Here is an 18,242-nt window from a genome sequence, read left to right on the forward strand (position 1 = left end):
AGAACTGAAAGCTGCTACACCTACACGGACTGTGCTGTTCCTTGGCTCCTGACTGCTAGGACACGGTTCAGCACTTACAGGGTCTGTGTTGGGCTGACCCTTGCACATGTCTGTGGCTAATTCTCTTAGTGATAAGGGAAGATCCGGTCCACTGTGGGAGGCACCATTACCTAGGCAGGGGGCCTGAACTCTGTGGGACTGGGGACAAGGCTGAGCACAGCCAAGCAAGCATACATGCCTTACTTCTCTCTGTTGACTGGGAACATTCCTGCCTTGACATGCCTGCTATGATGGACTGCGACCTGGAAATGCAAGCTGAAATAGCGTTTTTCTCCCCCCAAGTGGCCTCTTGTCAAGGTATAATATATACTTTCTTTTTCTTTTTTTTTTTTTTTTCTTTGAGACAGGATTTCTCTGTAGCTTTGGAGCCTGTCCTGGAACTCACTGTGTAGACCAGGCTGGTCTCAAACTCACAGAGATCTGCCTGCCTCTGCCTCCCGAGTGCTGGGGTTAAAGGCGTGTGTCACCACTGCCCTGCTGGTATTTTATGTTTTATCACATCGACAGAAGAAAGCTAGTTCTGTTTTGCCACTATTTATTTATTTGTGTATTTAGTGAGACAAGGTCTCTAGCTCAGGCTGACTTCCACCTCACTTTGTAGCTGACTCCAGGTATCCCTGCTTGTGCCTCTCCCAGATTGCTATGACAACATTTGTGCAGTGCTGGGGACTGAACTTGGAGTTTTGTGCATGACAGGCAAGCACTCAACTGACTGGTTGTGAACCACCATGTGGGTACTGGAACTTGAACTCAGGTCTTCTGGGAGAGCAGGCAATGTTCTTAACCACTGAGCCACCCCCACCCCCAAGCAAAATTTAAAAAACAAATGGAGCTGGAGGACTCAAGTTCAGTTCCCAGTCCCCACAACAGGGGGCCTCACAACTGCCTGTTGGTAAGGCACCATGGGAGCTGACCTCCCCCTTTCTGGCCTCTGAGGGCATCTTCACTCACATACACAGACACCCACACCCACATAAATAAAAACAAATCTTTAAAACCAAGCAAGCCGGGCGGCAGTGACACACGCCTTTAGTCCCAGCACTCGGGAGGCAGAGGCAGGTGGATCTTTGTGAGTTCGAGGCCAGCCTGGTCTACGGAGCGAGTTCAGGGAAAGCCAGGGCTGCACAGAGAAACCCACCCTGCCTAGAGAAACCAGAAATAAATCAGTACAAACAAAGCTGGAGAAGGGGTGGATGAATCGACTGCCCGGTGTGACGACGAATGAATGAATGAATGTGTGACTGAGCGGCTGTGCTGTGTGGGGTTTTATTTGGAGCACTGGGTGCTTCCCCACCCATGTCCCGCAAGGGCAGGGAACAAAGAGACAGGAAAAATACAATCTGTAACTACAAGTGAGTGGGGGGCTGTGGGAGAGCTTGGCGACCTCAGTCCTCCAGGTCCTCGTCCTCCTCCTCCTCCTCGTCCTCCTCCTCCTCCTCGGCGGCTGCCAGCGCCTGCTCCTGTGCAGCCTTCAGGGCCTGCTCCTCCTCCACCGTGGGGTCGCTCACCTCCATGATTTCAGGCCCACTGGGGTACTCCTGCTGAATCGGAGCTGGCAGCGAGGGGTTGAAGTTCTCGGGGCTGTACTTGTGGCCCCAGCCAATGTAGATGTTCTCGAACTTCCTAGAGAAACAGGGGCGGAGACCTTCTCCCTGAGGGCGGGAAGAAGAGCTGCACAGCGTGGCCGCCGTGGCCGTGGCCGTGGGCAGGGGAGGCACGCACTACACGGGGTTTCTCTTGTCAGTCTGTCCATCCCACAAAGGTTTAGTGAGCACCTGTTCCGTGTTCACCAGGTTGGAAGAGTGTCTGTGTGAGTGTGTGTGTGTGTGTGTCTGTGTGTGTGTGTCTGTGTGTGTGTCTGTGTGAGTGTGTGTGTGTATTTGTGCACATGACTGCAGTGCCTGAAGAGGCCAGAAGAGGGCATCAGATCCCAGGTGTTGGAGTTGCAATGAAGCTGCCAAATATGGGTGCTGAGACACTGACCTCAGCCCTTTGGAAAGAGCAGTAAATGCTCTCAACTTTGGAGACAGGGCCTCTCAGTGTATAGCTCTGGCTGGTGTGGAGCACGCTTGTGTAGGCAAGGCTGGCCTCAGACAGATCTGCCTGCTTCTGCCTTCTGAGTGTGGGAATTGAAGGGGGTCGTTCAAGCTCAGCTCTTCACTTATATTTTGAGGCACAGTCTCTTCACCAGGTCTGGTACTCCTTGATTCTGCTAGACTGGCTCACTAGTAAATTCCAGGGATCCATCCATCCCCAGCCCCTCGCTGGGGGATTCTAGGCAGGGGCTCTAGCACTGAGCCCAGCCCCTCACTGGTTTTGGGCAGCAAGTACCTTAACCACTAAGCCATCTTCCCAGCCTTTGATGTCTTCTTCTGTCAGTAATCGTTTCTGAGTCTATTGGTCTCTGGTCTCATGTTATCAACATCCCTCACGGCCTTACATCTACTGAACCTTGTTTGAAGATTCAGTCCACACTTTGTCTTGGAGTGTTTCCTTGGACACTAGAGAAGAATGTGTGCTCTTCTGTTTTAGGGTGGAGTCACTTTGATTTAATTTTAGTTAATTTCGATTTTAAAAATAAAGCTGATACTTAATTTGGTTATTGGAAAACCTCCAAAGAGTCCTGGAACGACTTGGGAACATGAGTCTGTTTTCACTTCTTTTTCCTCTTTATGGGTGTATGTCACCACTTATCCTAGACTCGCCACAAATGTGAACCTCCTGACTCAGCCTTGTGGTGCTTGGATAATAGATATGTATCAGCAGTCTGGCTAAGGTCAATGTATTGAAGCCAGGGTCTCCTGCCAGTTAGGAAAGCACTTATCTGCTGAGCCACACCCCCAGCCCCTCACTGGGGGATTCTAGGCAGGGGCTCTACCACTGAGCCACGCCCCAGCCCCTCACTGGGGGATTCTAGGCAGGGGCTCTACCACTGAGCCACACCTCAGCCCCTCACTGGGGGATTCTAGGCTCCCATGGATGGATGCGTAGCTGTCTTTCCAACAAGGGCCTGGGATCCTGCAGGCAGCTGGCAAACAGTGACGTTCAAGAGTTTCTTATCGCACCAAATATGATGACATGAACCTGTAATGCCAGTACTCAGGAAGTGGAGGCAGGCAGATTGGGGAGTTCAAGGCTAGCCAGAGCTGCATAATGAAAACCTGTGTCAGCGACAATAACGTTCTTTGGGGGCCAGAGAGACAATGCTACAAGCTGGACGAGCTGAGTCTGACACACACAACACACACACGCGCACATGTACATGCGCACACAATTTTAAAAGGTCTTCGGCACGTGTGGTGGTGCATTCCTTTAATCCCAACACTCGGGAAGGAGAGGCAGGCAGGTCTCTCTGAGTTTAAGGACAGCCTGGTCTGCAGAGCGAGTTCCAGACCAGCCAGGTCTATGTGGTGAGATCATGTCTCAAAAAAAAAAAAAAAAAAAAAAAAAAAAAAGGAAAAGAAATGCAACATGAAACAAAATAAAATCTCTTCTGGGGATGGTGTGATGGCTCAGCCGTTAAGAATGCTTACTGGTTTCCTATGCCTACATCAGGAGGCTCACAGCCACCTAGAACTCCAGTTCCTGGACACCCAATGCTCTCTTCTGGCTTCCAAAGGCTCTTGTATGAATATGGTGCACATAAACTCACACAAGCACATGCACACATGTAAACAATATGCATAACTTTGTCTAGAATACCCTTTCATAAAAAGACAAAAGATAGATGGATGAATTACTGAACCGATGGGTGCATGGGTGGACAAACTAATGCCAGATGAACAGGTGAGCAGATGGGAGGGAGGGAGGAAAGGAGGGAGGGAATGGAGGAAAATGGGCTTGAGAATGTAGGGGCCACTAGAACTCAATTTGATTTTCACAGGGATTTTTAAAAGTTAATGTGTGGCTGGAATAAGAGGGTTAGAAAAAAAGCCTAGCCTCAGATTCTGGCCAAAATAAAATACTGATCCACAGGAATATGGTCAAAGCATCAAGTTCCCATGAAACTCCAACAGGACTAAGCTCAGAACTCAACAATGCAGTGCCCTCTGGTGGACAGGTCTGGTATCGCAGCCAGGCACTCCTAAGGCTGTACTGGACGGGGAGGTTGGTGAGCTGACTTAGGGGTTTGGAGATGATTTAAAGGTAAAAAGGGTGGAAGTGGAGGTGACTGAAGATTGTCAATATACATGTGTTTGAGATTGGGTCTCTCTATGTAGCCCTAGCTGTCCTGGAACTCGCTCTGTAAACCAGACTGGCTTCTAACTCACAGAGGTCCACCTGCCTCTGCTGGGATTAAAGGTGCGCGCCACCATTTCCTGGCTGGTGGGTAAGAAGTCTGTGCCATAGACAAACCCTCGGGTCAAGGGTAAACCGTACTTGCCAACGGCGTAGGCGTAGGCCCCTGGCCAGAGGTTGGAGCGAACGATGGCCACGGAGTACTGTGGGCTGAGGCTGCAGGAGAGGCGGGTGGTCCAGGGCGACAGGTGCATGATTTCTGTTGTGGGAAGGGAAAGGGCAGTGGTGGTCAGGGGTCCCCAAGCCCGGCCTTACTACACGGGTGGAGTTACAAATCACACTGAGAGCCCTACCTCTGTCCTGATGTGGAGATTCTGTGAGTCTGGGAGCCATGCCGCCAGCAGGGGACTTCAAGCCCTCTCTTGCAGGGTGCATAGCTTTGAACCAGGGTGCTGTGGCTGGAGCACAGGATCTGAGCCACCCTCCCGCTTGGCTCCAAGTGTCCCAGCCTTAGGGAACTCCTGCCAGGAAGGCAAAATCCAACTCCTGGCTGCCTCCCTTGGGGGAGCCTGCTAAACTCTCTCGTCCCCTAGCCTGGGGGGGGGGAGCTGAAAAGGCCTTCTTCCAGCTAGGTGTAGGGGTACAAGCCAGTAATCCCAGCACTGAGGAGACCAAAGACCACAGCCTGGGCTACAGAGTGAGACCTGCCTTAAACAGCAACTCCCGTGACAAACCCCCAGAAAGAGAGAAAACTTGGGAAGAGACTCTGTCTCAAGGCCATGGTCATTGTTATGTGCCAGGTGAGACTTAATGACAATAGGAACACATTCCCCCAGACCCATGGGGAGGGCTGTTGTTTTGAAGGTTTTTTTTTTTTTTAAACAAACAGGGTCTCAAGTAGCCCAGGCTAGACTCGATCCTTGTGTAGCTGAGAATGCTCCCTAAGGCTGAGGTGGCAGGCTTGTGCTCCCAGGCCTGGTCCACTGAGGCACAGAGGGCGGCTGGCATCAATGTTCCCACCCCATTAGTCCCTCGCAGGCCGGCACTGCACCTGCCCCAAAGGGAGGGCTCACCTGCGTCTTCTGAGAGGGGAGTCAGAAGGGGAGGGCCGACCTCCTGCTCCACCTCCTCCATCCCCTCATCTGCCTTCTCTTCCTCCTCCCCTAGCTCCTCCTCTTCCTCTGTCTTCTGCATTGGGTTCACCCACGTACAGCGACCCTGGGGGTGCAGCGGCAAAGTTAGATGGCACCCCCCACACACACACGCACACGCGCACACGCACACTCACAGAGCCTAGCCTACTGTGGAAGAAGGTGGAGGGACAGACAGGCTCCAAGAGCACTGGCCCTGTCCCCAGTGAGCATCAGGGTGCTGGGCACATTGCTGAGAAGAAGCCTCAGTTCCTTCTCTCTCCCTCCCTCTCTGTCTCTCCCTCTCTCTCTCTGCCTCTCTCTCTCCCTCTCTCTCTCTTTCTCTCTCTCTGCCTCCCTCTCTGTCTCTCCCTCTCTCTCTCTGCCTCTCTCTCTCTGCCTCTCTCTCTGCTGAGCTACATTCTCAGCTTTGTTTATTTTTATTTTGTTGTTTTCTCGTTTCTTGATTGCTTACTTTCTTGTTTTTCGAGACAGGGTTTCTCTGTGCAGCCCTGGCTGTCCTGGAACTCTCTCTGTAGACCAGGCCGGGCCTCTAATCACAGAGATCCACCTGCCTCTGCCTCCGGAGGGCTGGGATTAAAGGCTACCCCATCAGGCCCTGTTATTTTGAACACAGGGTCTTGTTCTGTGACCTTGAACTCCCTCTGATCAGTAACTGCTTTTTGCATGATAAGTATTGGTGGTGCAGGCTTTTAATCCCAGCACTTGGGAGTCAGAGGCAGATGGTCTTTGTGAGTAGCCAGGGCTACACAAGGAAACACTTTCTTGGGAAAAAAAAAAAGAAAGAAGGAAAGGAAGGAAGGAAGGAAGAAAAAAGGGGGAGTTATTTGAATGTAACCAAATAGTGCAAAGTCAACAATAGTTGATTGAATGAATTAATTCACTAGTGAATTAATTAGATGTCCCTGGCTGAGCCAATGAGATGGTTTAGTGGTTAAAAGTGTCTACAGAAAAGCCTGAGGTCTTGAGTTCAATTCCCAGGACCCACATTGTGGAAGGAGAGAACCAACTCCCAAAAGCTGTCCTCTGACCTCCGTAAACAAACACAATTGATGAATTAAATAATGTAACTCAAAAGTTTGCTCCCAGCAATCCTGACGGAAGGACTAAAACCCAAGGTCGATGTCAGGACCCAGGAGGCACTGACACAGCCAGCATCGTCACCTGTCCCCAGCCAAGAATCCTAAAAACATGCTCTGCAGAAGAAAAGGGATCTGTTGCAGCAGCCGTTTTCCCCAGAAGCATCTGTCATCTCTGATACAGGCAGAAGTGACTGTCCACCACAGCCATGCCCTGGCCTGTCCTGGGGCCTAGTGAGAGGTGCTGCGCCCGAGTCTGTGCCTGACCCCTCTTTACCACCAAGACCCATGTCACCCCAGGGTGTCAGTTGGGGGGATCATCAACCAATTCATATTCAAGGAAATAAGGAGGGCAGGAGGGATGGAGGAGCACGTGGGTGGGTGGGTGGATGGATGGATAGGTGGGTGGGTGAGTGGATGGATGGATAGACTAATAAATGAACTGATAAGTGAATGGATCTGTTGTTGGAAGGGCAGGTAGCTGGGTGGTGGGTTGGTTGATGAGTGGATGGATGGATGGATGGATGGATGGTTGGGCAGATGGGTGAGTGTGTGGGAGTGTAATGCTGGATGGATGCCTGTGGACACACCATCCTCACGCTTTTATCACACAGATGCTGGGCCGTGTTGGGCGGGTCCTGGTTGGGACACTCGGCCCTCACCTGCGGCAGGATGTGCTGCATGTGATGCACCCAGTTGGCCATGGAGTCCACGAGCTCCAGGACGGGGATGCCCTCAAAGTCGGGGTTCTCCTCGAACGAGTCGCGCCCCGCGCCGCCCTCCTCCTCCTCATCGCCTTCCTCCTCGCCGAACTGGTAGAAGCCCAGCGGGCTGATGTGCGTGGCGGCCGAGATGCGCGCAATCTGCGCGCGCAGGTAGTTGGCCTCGTTGCCCGGGAAGGGCGGGTAGCTGACAACCGGCGTGTCCAGGTAACCCGTGAAGAACTTCTTGATCTTGCGCGCGCTCACGATCTGCGCCGGCGTCACGTGCGGCAGGCGCGTCCACGGGCGGCCCGGCTCGTTGCACACGAAGTACAGGTACTTGTTGGCACCCGTGCGGCTCTCCTCCTTGGGGATGACGGGCGGCGGCTTCCACTGCGGCTTGGGCACTGCATCCACCACCTTCTCCTCATCCTCCTCGCCCTCCTCCTCACCGTGCGCCTCCAGGACCTCGCCTCCCTCTATCAGCTCCTCCACCTCCTCCTCCTCGCCCTCCTCCTCGCCCTCGCGGAACTCCACCTCCGCCACCAGGTAGCTGCGGCTCAGTCCCAGGATCTTGCCCCAGAAGCGGCACGAGTGGATGGGTTGCTGCTCCACCAGCTGCCTCAGGGCCAGGAAGATTCGGAAGCTTTCGTCCGAGCTCAGCCCCACGCCCGCCTGCTCGAAGTAGAAGGCCGTCTCCATGATGTTGGGCACCGGGCTGTCAGTCTGCACAGGGATGGGAGAGAGGGTGGAAGGCTGAAGGCTTCCGGGTCTGATTTCCACTCTTGCCACGGCCTGGGTCCCGGGACCCGAGCCAGCCGTGCAGCCCAGCTCCTCCCGAGTTAAGAACCGGGACAAAAAAAAAAAAAAAAAAAAAAAAAACAAAAACAAACAAAAAAAACACACTGTTGCACGCCTTTAGTCCCAGCACTGCGGGGAGGCAGAGGCAGGCGGATCTCTGCGAGTTCCAGACCAGCCTGGTCTACAGAGCGCGTTCCAGCCACCCAGAGATGCCTATCAAGACCGTCTAAACAACAAAGCCACCGTTAGTCATGGAGCCTGCTACTTAGAACCCGACAGACGCTCTTCACTGCCTCCCTTTCCAGTGGGTCCGTGGTTCATGGAGGTCGGGATGGGGTGGAGGGGGAGGGAGGACCTGGGGCGGGGGTGGAGTGAAACAAAAGCCAGGGACAAGTGAACCGTGGATCTGTGTCACGTGGCCTCTGGCATCTGCAGGGGGGCGGACACAGGCCACAAAGCTCAACATCCCTCAGTCTAGCAATACTGAAATAGCCAGTGATGACCCGAGCTAAGCCAAGGCAGCTGAGAAACAAGCTGTCCCGGATGTCTGGCTGGGATTCACAGGCATCTTCCGTGTGTGTGTGTGTGTGTGTGTGTGTGTGTGTGTGTGTGTGTGTGTGTGTGTATCCTACTTTTCAATCCTTTTATTTCCTCATTCCTATGCAATTAGAATTGGCATTCAAAATGAACGCTTCATATTAAATATTTAGACTTTCTGCATCTATTTTACGCATTATCTCCCACCAAAACCAGAAATCCAGGCACTATCAGAACCAGAAAAATAGTCATGTCCTCTTTCATGACCCTGCCTGTTACCTGCACTCAGCCCCTCCTCATCCTCAGGGCCATACACACATTTCACATTCATAACGGCTGTATTCCACATAGGAGGGCAAACATATGATTACGGCCTCACAATATTATATATTCCAAGTTTATCCATTTGTTTGAGACAGAGTTTCTCTGTGTATCCCCGGCTGTCCTGGAACTCTCTTTGTGACCAGGCTGGACTTGAACCTACAGATAGAGGTCTGCCTGCCTCTGCCTCCCAAGTGCTGGGGTTGAAGGTGTGCGCCACCACCAGCAACTGGCTTTTGTTTCAGGTTTTAAATTAATGTCTTCAATCCCTTTTGAGTTTTTGTACAAGGTGAATGTGAATCTAAGTTCATTCTTCCATAGGCAGAAATAAATTCCATTTTGCCAGAACCGTTCGTTGAGCAGGCTGTCTTTTTATTTTATTTTTTTTTTCCAAAGTAGGGTTTTGCTTCCTTTGTCAAAAACTAAGTGGCCATCACTTTGCTGTTCAGTTTCCAGGTCTTACATTCCATTCCATTGGTTTACCTGCCTTTTTATGTCAACACCAGGCTGTCTTTATCACCATAGCGCTACAGTATGTTTTATTTACGGAATCTTTTTCAGACAATAGACTGTGATCATACCCACCCCACTTCATTCTCTCTCTCTCTCTCTCTCTCTCTCTCTCTCTCTCTCTCTCTCTCTCTCAGGTCCAGTATTGTAATATCTCTGGCAGGGTTTAGTTCTTGGTGTTTTGTTCTTCCACACTAATTTTTTTTTTTCAAGACAGGGTTTTACTGGCTGTCCTGGAACTTGCGCTCTGAACCAGGGTGGCCTTGAACGCAGGGATTCACCTGTTTCTATTTCCGCAGTGCCGGGAAGAAAGGCAAGAGACCACCATGTCTGATGGTCTGATGTCACATAAGTTATGGGTTTTTTTTTCTAAATCTGTGAAGTTTCACATGGGGATTTTGATAGGGATTATACTAATTGTATTAATTTTAGCAGCACAGACATTTTTACAATATTAATAATACCTACCCAGGATCATGGAATGTTCTGTTGCTTAGTATCATCTGTGATTCTCTCTTGCAATATCTCGTAATCTTGGTTGTGGAGGTCTTTTGTATCTTTATTTAGATATATATTCCTAAATACTTAAATTGGGGAGAATTATTTTGAATGGAATATTTTTTTCTAACTTATAACTGTCCTGAGAGTAGTTAGTGTAAATGAGGTGATTGTTTGTATTTTGTTTGTTTCTGTTGTTTTGTTTGTTTTCCAGACAGACTTCCTCTGGGTTGCACTGGCTGTCCTGGAACTCCATCTATGGTCCAGCCTGTCCTCAAACTCATAGAGATCCACCTGCCTCTGCCTCCCGAGTGCTGGGACTAAAGGCATGTGTTAGCTTGTAATAGGTCTCCTTAAGATCTCTGTCTCTCTGTCTGTCTGTCTGTCTGTCTCTCTCTCTCTCACATACACACACACACACACACACACACACACACACACAGCATACATGCAGGCATCTTTGAAGATAATTGTATAGGTGATACACATTTAGAAACCCTTTCTTCTGGCTTACCCAGCTTTTCAGAGCTAAGTCTGTGTTACACTGTGATCAGGTGTAAGGACACCCTTTTGAGCTCTAATTTTGTTAATTTGCATCTTCTCTTTGTTCTGTCAGATTAGCTAAGGGCTTGTGCATCTCACTTTTTCTTCGTTTGGCTGATTTTGTATAGTGCTCTCTGACTCACAATCTCATTCATTTCTTCCCTAATCTTATTCAGTGCTGTCCACTGTGTTTGGGATTAGCCACTTTGTGTCCTGAGACCCTTGGGTGCATCGTTAGGTTGTTTATTCAGCCTCTCTCACACTCATCACTGTTAGGTTTCCTCTTCAGAGTTCTGTGTGGCCACACCCCCAGGGCTTCAGGCAGGATGTGACTGCATTTTCATTTGCCTCTAGGAATTTCTTTCATTTCCTTTCTGACTTCTTGGATAACCCACTGTTCATCCAAACATGTGTTTAGATGCTAATTATTATTAATACTATTATTATTATGATTTTGGTTTTTCAAGTCAGGGTTTCTCTGTGTATCCCTGGCTGTCCTGGAACTCATTCTGCACAGCAGGCTGAAAACCACAGTTATTAATATTCCAGGATCTCCCTATGATGCCTATGTAGCCTACAAGTCTAGGTCCTGCCTCAGCCTCCTGAGTGCTGGGATTCCAGGTATGCACCTCTGTCTTTAGCAGGGTGTTACAGCTTGTTTGCCTCGATGTCATCAACAGTAGCATCACGAGAAGATGGCTCAGTGTGTAAAGTGCTTGCTATGAGCTTGAGGACCTTGTTCGAGCCCTAGAACCTGTGAACAGTCAGGTTTGACAGTACAGGCTTATAATTGCACCAGGGAGGCAGAGATGGGTTTCCTGGATTCCCTAGTCAGATAGCTGAGTTGAGATGTGTTTGAGTGAACACATCATCTTTTTTTTTTTTTTTAATATTTGTTTTGTGTGTGGGGGGGGTGTTTTGCCACCGTGCATGTCTGTGCACCATATACATGCTTGGTGCCCTGGGAGGCAAGAGAGGGCATCAGGTCCCCCAGGATTGGCGTTACCGATGACTGTGATCCACCATGTGCATGCTGGGAATCGAACCCATGTTTACTGGAAGAGCAGCTAGTGCTCTTAACCACTGAGCCATCTCTCCAGCTCCTTCACCCCTCTTATTTTTGAGACAGGGTTTCTCTGTGTAGCCCTCGCTGTCCTGGAACTCACTCTGTAGACCAGGCTGGCCTCTAACTCACAGAGATCCTCCTGCCTCTGCCTCCAGAGTGCTGGGATTGAAGGTGTTCACACCACCTCTTTTGGACCCCTGCATCTGTGTGAAAACAGCGTGGTATCACACTACAATGTGACGTCATTGCTACCCGGCTCTTCTGGCCTCTGTTGGTGGACAAGGGTTCCAAATGACAGAGTCAACTCTTCAGAGAGGGACAGTGTGTCTTGCTGGCTTGAAATTCCCTATGTACACCAGGCTAGGCTTAAACCTAGAGATCCGTTCCGCCTGTCTCTGCCTCCTGAGGGCTTGATTGAAGGCATGCTTCACATTAGACTGGCCATAATCCGATTGGTGTGGTTGGATGGAGAGAGAAACCCAGATCCCTGGTCCCCAGAGATCATTGTCTGGTGTGGCTACAGTTCAGCATAAGTTGACACTTAGCAGCCACACACGGACATGCCTTATTCTAAGATAAGCCTTCACTGGCTTAGTAGACCGGAGATGGGAGGAGGGGGTGTGGAAAGAAAGGAGGGAGGGGGAACTGGGGTTGGAATGTAAAAAATAAATTAATTAAAAAATGAACAATAACAACAAAAAGAATTTACTGGAAAAGAAAAAAAAAATAGATGAGCCTTGCCTTGCTAAGGAAAACGTCTGGCTTCTGCTATTAGGAAACCACCTGTGCCCATTGAGACCATGCTCTATTTGGCTGTGACATGGGCCTCTTGTACCCATGTGACCCTTAAAGTCGTCCATGTAGCCAAGAATGGGCATAAGCTTCTAACTTACTGGCTCCATGTCCTAAGTGCATGGGTTACGGGTATGTGCTGCCGCAAACAGTCAATGTGGTGCTAGGCGCTGAGCCCAGGCCTTCATGCATCCTAGCTAAGCACTGCATCACTGAGCTGTACACACTCACACACACACACACACACACACACACACACACACACACACACAGTGCTAAGCATCAAACCCATAGTTTTTTGTATATTGGGCAATCTTTCTACCATTGACCCACACCCCAGCCCCTCACTGGGGATTCTAGGCAGGGGCTCTACCACCGAGCCACGCCCCAGCCCCTCACTGGGGATTCTAGGCAGGGTCTCCACCACTGAGCCACGCCCCCAGCCCCTCACTGGGGGATTCTAGGCAGGGGCTCCACCACTGAGCCACACCCCCAGCCCCTCACTGGGGATTCTAGGCAGGGGCTCCACCACTGAGCCACGCCCCAGCCCCTCACTGGGGGATTCTAGGCAGGGGCTCCACCACTGAGCCACGCCCCAGCCCCTCACTGGGGGATTCTAGACAGGGGCTCTATCATTGAGCCACACCCAAGCCCCTCACTGGGGGATTCTAGGCAGGGGCTCTACCACCCAGCTATATATACCCTCAGATTGGATTTTTGGAGTGAAGGGTTTAAGATGAGATCTTCTAGCTGGTCGGTGGTGGCACATGCCTTTAATCTCAGCACTCAGGAGGCAGAGGTAGCCTGGTCCTCAGAGTGAGTTCTAGGACAGCCAGGCTACACAGAGTAACCCTGTTTTGAAAAAAACCAAAGCAAAACAACAACAAAAGGTGAGCTCTCCTTAAGGGGCCCATGCTGGCTTTGAACTCACTCTACCCAATGTAGGCAAAACTGGCGATCCTCCTTCCCCAGCCTCGTGGAAAGGGACTCCTAGAAACAGACTAGAGTTCCTGTGGTGTGTATTGTAGGTGACAGTTCCAGGCAGTGAAAAAGGATGGACCATGGCATTGATGCTCTTGGGAATTACAGCTAGCCAGCCATGCAAGAAATGAGAAAGGGGGGGGGGCTGCCCTGCCCAGACGGGAAAGCAAATACAAATGCTGAGATGCGGCTCTGTCTCTTCCCAGAAGCAAGCACCAGCCACAGATACCCAGTTTTTCTCTCTACATGCTGAGTTAAGAACTCTGGGACTGAGGTGGATATCACACTTGCCTACTGTAGCGAGTCTCTCTACCTGTGCTGCCAGCCAGCTCCCAAATCACAGAGACTTACTTACTTCGACAGCCCAGCTGATAGTTTCTAACTAGCTCTTATAACTTAAATTAACCCATTTCTATTAATTTACATGCTGCCACATGGCTAATGGCTTGTTAGCTCACCTCCTACATGCCATGCTTCCTCCGCGTCTCCTCGAGACTCTGCCCTTCTTCCCAGCGTGCTCTCTGCCCTGAAAATTCTGCCTAACTATTGGCTGTTTAGCTTTTTAGGGAACCAATCACAGTGCCATATCTTCTCACACTGTAAAGGGATATTCCACAATTGCCTACTATGCATGAGAAGGACAGCATACACCCTGTAATCACATGACTACCATTGACCCTCAGGAGGTAGAGGCAGGAGGATCAGATGACAATCCTTACCTACCTAGCAAGTTCAAAGCCTCGGCTATAACAGACCCTTTGTCAAAACCTTACCTCCCCTCCTGCAAAAACAAAAAAGAAAAGTGTTTCCAGTTCTACGGAGATGGGGTCTCAGCCTTCCACAGCCTGTCAAGGCATTATGTTCACACAGGGTGGGACTTGGAAGGGAGCAGTGAACCGGGGGTGCTTGTAGAACCTCCCCCAGAGGTGCTCCCCCAGAGATGCTCCCCCAGAGATGCTCCCCCAGAGGTGCTCCCCCAGAGGTGCTCACCCAGAGGTGCTCACCCAGAGGTGCTCACCCAGAGGTGCTCCCCCAGAGGTGCTCACCCAGAGGTGCTCCCCCAGAGGTGCTCTATTGAGGCAGGGCCTCCTGGTATCTGGAGCTAAGGGGGTTAGGCCATCTAAGGTGTATCTCTTATAAAATAATCCCTTATAAAATACTCTTTTTAAACTAAGATTTAAAAATGTTTTATGTGTATGAATGTTTTGCTTGCACGCATATGAGTGTTTTGCCTACATGTATATCTGAATACCATGTATGTGCCTGATGCTCTTGGAGGTCAGAAGAGGGCATCAGATCTCCTGGAACTTTTCCATCCAGGTTTTTTTTCCCCCTTAAAAACAGGGTCTTAGCCAGGTAGTGGTGGCGCACACCTTTAATCCCAGCGCTCGGGAGGCAGAGCACATGTAGGCGGATCTCTGAGTTGAGGTCAGCCTGGTCTACAGAGTGAGTTCCAGGACAGGCTCCAAAGCTACACAGATAAACTCTGTCTCAAACAAAGAAACAAAACCCAGGGCCTCATGTATCCCAAGCTGGTTGACCAGATGGCCGTGAACTGCCCTGCAGGCGTTGGGAAACAAATCCAGGTCCTCTTGGAAGAGCAGCTGGTGCTCTTATCTGCTAAGCCATCTCTCCAGCCTCTGGTTAGACCTTTAAAAATGTATTTTGGTTTAGGTGCCCCAGATACTGCCTCGGGTGGCACCCACGGCCCTCTGTCCCCTCCGCGGGCACAGTGGACGCTGTATCGCCCCTCGCTCCTGTTGACCCCTTCAGCACAGACCATGGCCGGTCCTCCAGCCACTCTTGCATCCCCCTCCCCTGCATACCAGCTCACTCACCACCTCCTCTTCCATTTCCTGTTCACCTTCTCCTCCACCCCTGCCGAAGAGGGCCTTTTGCTTCTCGGCCATCTCGTAGGTGGGCTGCATCTCGGGGTCATCTCGCAGCGTGTCCAGCTTGGGGTGGAACCATTCCCACTGAGTGTTGCGGTTCAGAGTCTCCAGGATGGACAAGGGGTCCTCAGGCCGCTGGTTCAGGATCTTGGTCAGGAGGTTCACCAGATGTTCATACCTACCTCCCGGGGGTAGCGGGAGGTGGAGGACACCACTCAGTCAGTGCACTGAGCCTGCCTGCTGTCTGGCGCCTGTTCTTTCGTCTTCTGCTAGGGACACCGGAGGGAACGGAAAATGTCCCCGCCCTGTAGGAACTGACATTCTGATGATAGACACAGATGGCTAAATGTAGCCAGAATGGGGGTACTAAGCCCTCCCTGCTCCTTTCCTCTCTGTAACAGGGTCTCACGTGTAGCCCAAGCTGCTGGCCTAAAACACGAAATCTGACTTCATGACTTCTGTTTAATACTAAGCGGCCACAGCCAATGCAATAAGGGGATTACAATAGCTAATTTTAGTTAATTAACTCTATTTGTTTAAAGGGATTAAAATTGAAAGTGGATGACAATGAGCAATTGTTTAGGCTCACAGACAATGCCGCCTGGGTGGCAGGGAGATCCCCGGGGTGGGGGTGTGCTTGGCACACTGGGAAAATGATGGTTTAGAGTCACTGAAACAGTGTAAGGGAGGATTAAGAATGGAGAAGCCAGAGTAATCATAGTCCCATGGTGGCTTCCGTCCACTCAGTCCAGCACCATGCTGAGCATTACTGAATTCTTACAGCAACCACGACACACACATGCACACACCCCACCCTCCAGGGAACCAGTGCTTAGGAAATCTGAGGCCATGGCTCCGCACACTTTGAAACCAGGCCGGTCTCACCACAAAGCGTTTCTACAAGCCTTTCTGCTGCATGCAAACCACTCTGTGAATAGTCTCAAGTGTGTGTGTGTGCGTGGGAGGGAACCCACGCTGGCAGCGGACCTGTAGTAGACCTGTATGTATGTACACTATATGCATGCCTGATGCTTGCAGGGGTCAGAGGGTGCTGGATTCCCTGGAGCCAAGCTGCCTTCTGGGTGCTGGGAACAGAGTCCTCCACAAGAGCAACAAATGTTCTTAAAGATTTATTTATTAGTTATAGTGTGCTGTCTGGCATGTATGCCTGCAGCCAGTAGAGGGCGCCATATCCCATTATACATGGTTGTGAGCCACGCCACCATATGGTTGCTGGGACTTGAACACAGGTCCTCTGGAAGTGCTCTTAACTGCTGAAGACAGCTCTATAGTTAAGAGTACACATTGCTCTTGCAGAGAACCAGAGTTCAGTTGCTCACACCTATGTCAGGCAGCCCACAACTACTTAACTCCAGTTAAGTGCAGGGTCCTCTTCTAGCTTCCACAGGGAGTGTGCTCATGTGTGGGAGCACACACACACACACACACACACACACACACACAGTTAAACAGATAAGCTCTCAAGACTGGAAACGTGTCGGTGAAAGACCTGCAGGTCAATTTTGACTGGATCTGGAGCCTGAGGTTGAGGCAACTAGGCAATGAGTGGAAAGTGAGTGTGCGCGGAGGGCAGGGTGAGGAGCCACACCTCCTCAATGTCCTCCCTCAGTCAACAGGGAGCCACAGCATGTTCTGAGCACAGGAGGGATGGAATCGGCCATGTGCTTTGGCCAGCCCTGATTCAACATTTCCTTTTATTCTCGCCGCTGTGGTCCAGACATGGCGACGCCCTCCCAAGGCCGCCCTATCTCTGGGCCGCTCTTCCTCTTGCTATGTGCAAGGCGATGCCACCTAAGCCCTTCTCATCGACTGTGCCACGTTCGACATTCACACTTCCCTCCCTATAACATACCAAATGGAAAAGTTAGACAAGAACAGGGCCCTGGGAGCCAGAAGCCTTGTTCTACAATGCTGGCTCTGTCACTTCTTGGCTGTGTGACTTTAGATAAGCAACCCAACCTCTCTGGTTCAGTCTCCTGTAGAAACAGGCTCAGTGGCTGTGTGAATCCCTGCGACTAGATGTTAGGGTGGGGTGTGCTGGCACTGAGTCTGCACCCGTTTCTTATCTTTCCTCAACTCTCTGCTAGGTTGGGTGCCCCCAGGGACCCCACACCCGAGGCAGCCTCGGCTAGGGCCCTTCCCAGCCTGCTGCCCGCTTTCTCCACCCGCTACCCTCTCTCACAGGCTGAGGTTGCAGTTCACGCTCGTCTGCAGCAGGTAGGCCTTGGCGTTCTGCACTGCCAGCTCGCGGGGCTCGGGGTCGGGCACCTCTCCAACAAAGGGCATGAAGCCCAGGCCAGAGGGCCCCAGGTGGAGAGTGGGGTCGTCCCTCAGGTACGGCCCATGCTGCACAGCCTGGGTGAATGGCTGGTCCTCTCTTTGGTACATGTTGAACTGGCTCATGAGTTCGGCACCCGGGTCCTGGTACGAGGTCTCCAGTTGTTCTAAGAGGCCCTGAGGAAACTGCTGCATCATTCTGTTTTCATCCAGGTAACCCTGTGGCGAGAACTCCAGTGGAAAGCTCGGTGAGTACCCTAAGCTCATGGACCGGTTGTACTCGGTGCCTTCCTCGTCCTGGTTCTCTGGGATCAGGCTGGACCTCTGTGGCCAGTGCGGCAGGTCCGTTCCCTGAAGGTCTTGACTGCCCTGACTGCTCCGACTACCCCGCTGCTGCTGCTGCTGCTGCTGCTGCTGCTGAGATTGGGGCCCAGCATCCTCAGGGATGGTTATCAGAGGCTGTGAGTGCTCTCGACTGCGTGACCTCTCTGAGCCTTGAGAAGACTTTCGGCCTTGGGACGAGGGGTCAGGGTTGGGCGGTGGCTCCCCCATGTCTCCAAAAAGCGTGTGGACCTGTAGGAGGAAGGCTAGCCGCTGCTGGTCGCGCCTGCACCCTGCCTGCCGTTACATAACCTGCGCGGGGCGCCTGCAGAGTGGGAGCTGGCTGTGCGCAGGCGCAGCCTAGTACTGGCTCTGACTTCAGAAGTTTCTGGTCTACAGCAGAGAGCACACTGCAGCCACGCCCTGAGCGCCACCTCCTTTATTTGTGTTAA

The 18,242-nt window shown here is 51.3% G+C and overlaps 1 protein-coding gene across 1 annotated transcript; it reads right to left on the reverse strand.

Annotated features, from left to right (window-relative positions):
• Positions 1–1,437: 1,437 nt before the first annotated feature.
• Rsph6a (radial spoke head 6 homolog A) lies at positions 1,438–18,021 on the reverse strand. The gene is made up of 6 exons (XM_051207588.1): positions 17,375–18,021; positions 15,118–15,349; positions 7,192–7,956; positions 5,373–5,517; positions 4,441–4,558; positions 1,438–1,683 (listed from the first exon to the last, which is right to left on the reverse strand). The coding sequence occupies exons 1-6, from the start codon at positions 18,019–18,021 to the stop codon at positions 1,446–1,448; spliced, it is 2,145 nt and encodes a 714-aa protein (XP_051063545.1). The 3' UTR covers positions 1,438–1,445.
• Between the last annotated feature and the right edge of the window lie 221 nt (positions 18,022–18,242).

The sequence above is a fragment of the Phodopus roborovskii genome, unplaced genomic scaffold (genome assembly GCF_943737965.1).
Source record: "Phodopus roborovskii unplaced genomic scaffold, PHOROB, whole genome shotgun sequence".
NCBI lineage: Eukaryota > Metazoa > Chordata > Mammalia > Rodentia > Cricetidae > Phodopus > Phodopus roborovskii.

Coding starts and splice junctions, on each gene's coding strand:
- Rsph6a (XM_051207588.1), bottom strand. CDS start 18,021: ATGGGGGAGCCACCGCCCAACCCTGACCCCTCGTCCCAAGGCCGAAAG. Junction 7,957..15,117: donor AGGAAATGGAAGAGGAGGTG/GTGAGTGAGCTG, acceptor ATCCCTGTGCAG/ACTGACAGCCCGGTGCCCAA. Junction 5,518..7,191: donor TGCAGCACATCCTGCCGCAG/GTGAGGGCCGAG, acceptor CTGCACCCCCAG/GGTCGCTGTACGTGGGTGAA.